At 37.1% G+C, this 8,871-nt stretch overlaps 1 protein-coding gene across 1 annotated transcript in view; it reads left to right on the top strand.

The window, feature by feature from the left end:
• Window positions 1-8,871, top strand: part of COBL (cordon-bleu WH2 repeat protein) — a 111,238-nt gene that overhangs the window by 38,560 nt on the left and 63,807 nt on the right. Inside the window, exon 7 of the mRNA XM_009705131.1 lies at window positions 4,109-4,303. Within this exon, the coding sequence (XP_009703433.1) occupies window positions 4,109-4,303 (195 nt within the window). The remainder of the gene's footprint in view (window positions 1-4,108; window positions 4,304-8,871) is intronic.

The raw sequence follows: 8,871 nt of genomic DNA, 5'->3' as shown, positions 1-8,871 counted from the left end.
CAGGCTATGGACTTTGGTAGTCTTGTAGAAAGTTGACTTCTCGGTATCTTTTGGAAATGGGACTGGTATGCCTAAGTCACCAGGTTACTCTGAGCCTTCATACTTCTGTGTTTTTAATGGCCCATCTTTGCCCTTCCAAAAAGTCTTTGAAAGCTGCATTTCAACTGGAAGAACTAGTAGGAAAAAATCCTAAAATTAAAATGCTTAAGCCCAAAGAAAGCATCTTGTACTTTAGGAAAAAAGAAAGTTCCTTAGGTTTTAGAAGTTATATGAGAGGGAAAAAATTAGCTGGCACGTATAACATGAAACAATGGATCCATGAAACCTGATGGTACTATATGTAGTGACTGCAGCTGTTTCTTGACTCCTTCGAACATCTACTTCATGGAATTGAAATGAACTTTAGTCCATGGTTGTAGTTCAGTAGATATTCAAGACCCTTGCTCAAGTAGAGTCTAACTCAACTGCTGATCTATGTTGATGTATCTGTGTTTGTGCTGGGTTTGCTTTGACTTAATTCGGGGAGGCGGGCGGGGGAAGAAGAAACTATTTCTTCTTTCTTGCTAGTTTGCAAGTTATTGTTGTTTAAACTGCTAGCAAAGTGCTCTACCAAAGACTGATTTTACAGGTTGGGAGACATTTTTAAAAGCTCTTTATATAATTCATTGCCATGAATTTGCTTCTTCTGATGTGTTTTTTCTTTTTTTTCATTTTTTTCTTTTTTTTTTTTCTGCAGCACAGTTCCAAAACACAGAGTGTAGGAACTGATTTTGATTCTGAGCAGAACATTCATGCTAACCTGTTTGTCAAAGGAAACAGAGGATAAGGGCTAACTTTTTTAGCCGGCTGCATTGGCAGCAGTACTTGAGCTTGGCTTTCCTCTCACTTACACTGCTCTGATTTGAGTAATACCACTGAAATCAATCAATTGATAACAAATTAAAAGAACAAGAAATGAGAGATGGTTTGGATAAGTGGCATGTACATATCAGGTCCCTGCAAGTTTGCTTAATTAATGTTGCGTGCTCTTAATAGTTGCCTTGCTAATGTGCCTGAAAACCAAACCTTCAAAATCCAGTGATGTGAAAAGAAGCTGCACTGCATCTAACACAACATAAAATATAAAAGCTGGGTAAGGCGTTGTCTCTCTAGATTAAGTTTACAAGAAAAGACGAGTCGTGCCAAAAACACTTGTGTCAGTGGTTTGTCTCCAACATTTTTTTTTTTTCCTCTTAAAGCTACTGAAAAGGACTACACACATGGGAGAGCTTGAAGGTCTGCCTCCAGTTAGACAAAGCTCTCATTGCTGAATGATGGGTCTTTCAAAACTACTTTGAAGTTGTCCTCATTCCATTCCCCTGGAAGCTGTAGGGAGTTTTTATTTTAGGGGAAGTGTCTTAACATGAGCATTCTTGAAATGCTCACTCAGTAAATAATGGGCTTGATATAAAGGTTGGACTTGGAAAAGAAAACATAGATGAATTTCCAAGGTTTTTGTTTTTACTTTCATTAATTATTTTTTTTATTATAATCTATTCATAGTGTCATGTAAATATTACATTTTTTTCCTGTATCTTCTGTTAGGAGATCCAAGCTGTAAAAAAACAGCTTTAAAATATTTAGTTGTTCATCACTGTATTCCTTCACAGTGATCTGTTGCCCAGAAAAGGATTCTGGAGCTCTTCAGACACAAGACCTTGAGGTAGAATTAAATTGGATGTTAATTTAAAAGTGGATACATCCTATCTTCTTACCAGTACCCTGTATTAGTAATGCTGGGAGGGAAGTTTTAGGAGTTTTTTTATTATTTGTATACATTGTTTAATCTCTTAACAAAATTTCTCAACCTTTTCATCCATAAGGAAAACCAAAGAATTAAAACAGTCACAAAAGCATACCTGTAAAATACACTTCAAAATTATTTTATTCAGTCATTTTATAAGGATGTGAAAAGAGGAGGCTACTTTATATTTCATCTAGTGAACCCTGTCATTTCTTTAGGAGTAAGCAAACTTTATATTATAGAACCAGGTACAATATGCACTGAGAATGACTTAACTTAAGCTTGTAGGTTAGAGATGAGATCATTATTTTTTCCACCGTCCAAGATATAGGGCCAAGAAAAGAGTGTATTTCTTTGTAAGATTACACCTAATCTTTTAAACCCCACCTTCCACTTCAACATTTTTTCTTCATTTGCTAGAAAGGTGAAGAAGATATTGATGCTATTCAGTTCAGACAAATGGGTAATGAAAAAGATGTGGCAAATACTGCTTTAATCCTTCAGTAACAATCTAGTCAATCAGAGAAGACTGGTAACATGCCCCGTTTGTGCGAAATGTACTATTCCAAGGTGAAGTCTACTGTACAGTGAGCAACATAAACGATAACAAAAGCATCTGGCTGATAGTTTTAAGTCAGTGATAGTTATCACATGCGTGATAAATGCAGGACAAGACACAAATCAGTTTGCTATCTGCGTTTAGCATTTTCAGTTGCTTTCACAGGAGTCTAGAGAGCACTGGACTTTACCAGGCAGTCAGAAACCTGTATGACATATATCTTTTTGCATTGCTGTATTTTTTAGCTCTTTATGCTTCACCAGTACTTCCTCACAGTACTAAAATTAAATGAATTATCTTTTTGAGCTTGCTGCCCCATGTTTTTATTTTTTACCTAAGATTACACTTGGCATTTATGGAAAGGAATTACCATGCCGTGTCACAAGTCAAATTCACTGCAAGTTACACTCCTGTGGAAATACAGGTATCCACCAGAACAATGAGGCACCCATGCAATTGAGGCAAAGCATTTTCCAGCGCTTTGCAGATTGGAGAACTTAAGTTTGAAGAACTACCTCTTTTATTTGGAACGTGATGGGATTTATTGTGGCCTTTAGCTTCCTGCCAGTATGTATTCTGTGGTTTTGGACAAAATTCCACCTGAGAGCTTTATGTCCTTGATGGGTGAATTGTGATAAGAACAGCATTATCAACTGTGGTCTTCAGCCTGTGCTTCCGGAAAGGTATCCTGCTCCAGCTCATTCGTATCAGTGGTGATTGCACAGAAGCTGTTTCTGAGAAGTGACCATCTCGTCACTTAATTAAAAAGTAAAATCTTCAATTTAGTATGGAAGCTTCTCTTAATTAAAAATAGCAAAAGCTGACTCACAGGTTTTGAGGGAAAATTTTTTGCAAGATCTTTATTAGCAGATTCAAAAAATTAATTATATTGAATTTAAGTGTCAATAAAAATGCAATTTTTTAAGCAATCATGTTTCCTAGTCTGTCCTACTTGTAGATTTACTGCTATATGACTGCATATATTTCTGTTTGTATATTAGTGCAAAAATGTGTTAAGGCCTTGATCTGAAATCAGTGAAAATTTTCCATTGATTTTATTAAGTTTTTCAATGAGAACTAAAGTAATTTTTAACATTAAGGAATTACTGAAATAGTTTCTGCTTCTCCTTTCATCTGAACCTGTTAAAATCCAGAGTCGTACCTGTCAGTAGGACTTCTTTTGACCAGATTAAATGGCTGTTTTCAGTATATTGTAAATGATTATGCTTGATTGTCCATGTAAATTGAAAATAGTTTGATAGTAGCAGAGTTTCTCTTACATAAATCTGCAGAGAAGACTCGGGTAAATCAGGCAGATTGATAATAACATAGACAAGCCTGGGATGCAGACAGCATGTGATTAATACAGTGTTCTCGTTTAAGAGTAAATGTTGCTTTCAGAAATGTGTATTACCTGGAATTTAAATACAACTGCAAATGCATTTGGATAACCATAATTATGTGTCTTGATGAAGCCTATATTTTAAATAGAAAGCAGCAGTAGTGTTCACATCAGTACTACTGTTAAACTGCAGTAGGTGCTCGTCATGCCTTCTGACTTAGTAATACTACCTTTAAGCTTTGTTCCAGTTGACCTTTAGAAGTTTCCAAAAGTTACAGTTTGCAATTCAGCAAGTTTGGCAGAGGAACATACATGATTATTCATATCATTGTTTAAACGGTAACCAGATGTGTCTTGTTTTTCTTCTTTCTTTCCCATTGTTTTTAAAAAGTAATGTTAATCCAAGATGTTAATCCATTTACAGGGTTTTTCCACAGCACCAAATTCCCCTTCGGTGAACTCTCGTTCCAGTAGCCTGGGTCCATCACTGTCACTTGGTAACATCTCAGGAATGACAGCAAACCCGGAAGTGAAAAAGCGCAGAGCACCTCCTCCACCAGTTGTGACACCTGCGTTGCAGAACGTGGAGATGAGTGGGCAAGAAAAGACAGCAGCACAGGTAATGGTGACCCTGCAGAACAGGCTGTTTTGCTTGATGTGCTGGCTACCCTCAGTTCATTCATCAGAGCTACAGTCATTCACAGATATTTTAGCTAGTCATTAACTGCAGCTCACCAAAACTTGATCTTACAAAATAAGGTTGTCAGAAGTCTTGGAGTTTTGTATATATTTACTGAGCTTTCTTGAGACTGCCCCAAGTTTTCTCTCATGTCAAGAATCTTTCTAAATCAGAAGAGTTTTCTGAGGCATTATGCTAAAAGAAGGAGGATGAAGAAAAAGTAAGGCAGAAAAGCTGGAAATTTTGTAGGGTGACTAGGTGTCCTTATTGGCCAGGGCAGTCCTGGAAACTGAGTGACAGTTCTAAGGACACGAAAATCTTCAGCATGCTGTTTTGCCCAGATACTTCTCAGGCTGTCACCTACATCCCTATTTCTTTGGGATACCAGAAGATCTGCACTGCTTTCTGAGTTGTACCATGTGACCTTTTAAAGCAGTGCTCTGTTTTTGCCTTTATAAAAAGGTCACTGTTCTGCAATACAGTTATCAAGAATTAAACAGAAATGGGGGGAAACCTTTCTTAGGACCTAACCCTTTGAAAAGAATAGAGTTAAGGGAAAAGGAAATTGTTCTTGTTTTTATAGTGACATTCAGGTATGTCTGTTACTAAACACACATAAGCACATTAAGACTTCTGCTTGCACCATCAACAAAAAGTATTACATTCTAAATGTAAACTGTAAAAGTCAGTGTGTAAAGCTATATATGGATGCTAAATAAGAATGCAAGGAACCAATACCTTCAGGGTTATGTAATGTGGACTGACTGTATCTGCTTAGGGCTTGTCACCTCTACAGCAGACTGATCTTTACAAAGCGAACTGTATTAGTGCAAAATGGAGTCAGGAAGGAATCTCTGAGTTCAGTATAATGGAGGAGGAGTCTAGTGCTCAGTCTCACTCCCTGTCACTCTTTTATTTATCTGCGTTGAGACATAGATTAAGTGTCTTCTCCAGTGAAACACTGTGTAAGCAAAGCTATTGCATACCCTTGGTAAAAGATTGTGGAATCTTATTTTCCCATTTTTATGATATCTACAAGTGTGATTACTGGAACATAGCAGTGTTTTATCTTTCAAAATTGGAATAGGTGCCTTAGAAATAGCACTTATTTATAGACACAGCTGAAGAGAAGCAACAGTGTTTTCTTGCAAGATTTGTGCACTTTCTTTTTTAAAATTTCCTTTTGAAATTCCTCCTGTAAATAATTTTGATGAGGCTTCTTGTGTCCCCCAGAGTTAAATATTTAATGTGTTTAAGATAAATAGATCTCTGTACAAAATTACTATGGCATTATAACTCTTAAGTTTATACAAGTATGGTAATCACAGACTATATTATACTGCCATTCTCGTAGGCTTATCTCCCTGCAGTGTGGCATTGAGATTTTAAATTGTGTTGCACAAAAACACTGAAAATCTAAACTCTCTTTAAGCATCTTAACATTTCTATTTTCAGCATTGTTTCAAATAAAGTGCTGACTTTCTGAAGCCATTGGGAGAAAAGTATTTATTTTATTTATCGCAAATAGCATACAGTACAGTGTCAATTTAAAATTCTCTTAGTCTAAAGGAAAAGCTATTTTAAAGAAGTGAAACAGATGAAGGTTGCATCAGAAGATTTTCTGTGACGAAGTTAGTTTTGGGCAATAGAAATGTCTTGTGTAGCTGACAAAGCCAGTGAAGAGCACAGTGGATTATGAGTACAGTTGCTAGAGTCTGTTTGCCTGCATTTGTTGGGTAAAGGACATCTTTCTGAAAGTGTTTGCATACGTCAAAATATTAAACAGTTATAGTGTGCTTCTGAAGCTCCCAGGCTGAAAGTTGCTCAGAGGTTGCCCTGTAGTTTGAACAAGAATGTGTGGAGTACAGTTGAAATGAAGCACAAGTTTCATGAAGCAATGAAAAACTGAGGGAAGAGTTTAATTAGTCAGTATTATGTGGCAAGGTAGCAACAGAGATATTGTTTATAAGAAAACCCAAACATTTGTATTTTATCTACATGCAGACTATCCAATTTGCTGTGAAAATAGAGTAAAAAATCTCAGGGTGTAAGTTTATTTCTTCAGTTTATGGGAAAGAATTGGCACTGATCTTTTTTTTCAGAGAAGGACGTCAATTCCTTATTAATGGACTTCCTTCCATAAAAAGATAAGATGTTTGTTTAGAAAACTTTATTTATGTGCAACTGTTACTAACAGGAAGATCCTGCAAAAGGGGAACATGTTTATTTCCAGTGAAGGTAGCACATTAATAGAAAATGAAAAAGGTGGTATTCTGAACTTTCAGAAGGTTTTTTTTCTTTTTTAACTATCTGGTTGCATAAAGTTGTGTAGAAAAGCAAATGCTGTAGCTGTTGGGAATACCTGTGATTTGACTTTCCAACCAAATAAGCCTGTTGTTTTTAACCTATTGTTAAACTCCAGGACATTCAATTTTCTTTACAGCATAGATGTTTCTTTAGGAATACATATCTCATCTCCCTGCCTAGTGATTGCAATCAGAAATTCCCATGTGTATGAAGACTAGGGTGTTTTAACTTATGCTTTAGATTTAGATTTTTTCCACTCGCTTTTCTGGATAGGTGGATTACTGCAATATAATTTTACCATATTGCAGCTTTTGGTTCTGTGGGGCTTACAATAATTTACCTCCTTAAGGGTGAGGCCCCTGCAGTAGCTTTAATTACTTTTTAGTGCAGCGTCATTAGTTTTCCATGTCTATCTATAGGTAGTGTTCCCTCTGTAACTGTTTTAAATCTCCTCTAGAAAATACTCATTTCTGTTCAGAGCACAATTGAGCAATGTTTCAGAGTGTGCTGAACATGCACTAAATAGTTTGCAAAGGAATGCAGGCAAAGAAAGGAGTCTACAGATTTCTTCCCTGGAGACTTACCCCCTGTTTTTTTAAACATCTTCCAAGTTATGCTATTTAGAATAATGAGAAGTCACTTGAAAAAAATACTCTTCAAAAGACCAGTGTCTGGTAATGTTTCCAGTATGAAATGCAGAAGGTTGAATGCTTTAGAAGCAAGGAGGTCCCCTCCTTTCTTAAGTTGCAACTTGGAGCCACACCATCCAGAGAGCAGAGCAGAACAGTGTAGGGGGTGAGCAAAAACAACCCCCTTTGCAAACAGTCTCTGTTCTCTGTCACAGCACTTCAGATGATGTGCTAGCAGAATTTGGGACCACCTCTATGGTAGGCATGGTGTAAACTGAATCCCCACCCTGAAAAGCATGCACCGTATAGACAAACAAATATAGGAGAAAACCTGCATGAGTATGCCATTGTAGATAGAGCACACAGAGAAAAGCCACCTATGAAGTCTGACAGAATTAAACACATCTCCTCAGAGGCTTACTTAGTGATCTCTCTTTAAAAGAAGAAGAAGTGTGTTTGGGTCATTTCGTAGAACTGTTGAATTGAGTATTTGAGTCTTGCACACTGACAAATTAGTTTATGGGAATAATTTCTTTTTTGTTTTTGTTTTTGTTTTTTTAGGATATATGGGGAAATATAGAAACTGGAGTGAGGCGGGATGATAAAGAAGGCCTCAGGGACTTTCTGTAAGGGACCTTTCTATGAAATGGAGTGGTTTGTTCAGAATAAAATCATGAGGCTTTTTGGAGACATCAGAATTAGAAGAGGGATCTTCCATGCCTGCATGTGTATAATAGCTCTGATGTCAACTCTGGAAGCTAGAAATGCAGCTTGTAGACTGTGTTAAAGGAGCCGTGTGCTATTTCAGCTGCTGCGATTTTCAGAACAGAAGCACTTTCATATAATACGTAGATTTAACAGGAGGCGTCTGGGATTTGTTACTAGCCAATCAAAATCCAGTACTAATAGAAGAACAGGGCAATGTAACAGATACAATATTCTAACTTTTGTTTCATAGATTTTAATCTTAGTTGTCATATGGCAAGACAGTGGGTTTAAACACAAATTGTATCATTGCTTTTAGTGCAGGTGAGGAACTGGCCTCACACTTTCAGAAGGTTCCATTATAAACCAACACAATTTTCAGGTTTATTTCCATGTTTATATAGTTTCCTGGAGGTTGCTGTAGACAAACTACCATATGTGACATACTGTGGGTTTTGCCCTGCTTCTTAATATTCCTCTCCTCTCCATTTAGATCTCAAACTTGGGTTGCTGAGAACAGTTGTTGACTCCCCATTCTTCGAAAGTCAAAGAGGAAAGGCCGAAAGAGCTGGGTCTGTGCAGCCTGGAGAAGACTGAGAGGGGATCTGATCAATGCTTATAAATATCTTAAGGGAGGGTGTCAAGAGGATGGGGCCAGACTCTTTTCAGTGGTGCCCAGCGACGGGATAAGGAGCAACAGGCACAAACTGAAACACAGCAGAATTTGTGTTACAGTACTATTCACTGTCCTTTTATACATAAACCAATATAAGCAGATTACACCGGTGATTGAAAGCTTAGGTCCTCTCTAGTTGATTGAGCATATTAAGAATGTGTCAAAAGGAGGAAATACTCTAGTGAAATATC

Source organism: Cariama cristata, unplaced genomic scaffold (assembly GCF_000690535.1).
Source record: "Cariama cristata isolate BGI_N322 unplaced genomic scaffold, ASM69053v1 scaffold6638, whole genome shotgun sequence".
NCBI classification, from domain to species: Eukaryota; Metazoa; Chordata; class Aves; order Cariamiformes; family Cariamidae; genus Cariama; species Cariama cristata.
Note: the sequence above shows the minus strand (reverse complement) of the source record. Positions and strands in the feature narration are given on the sequence as shown.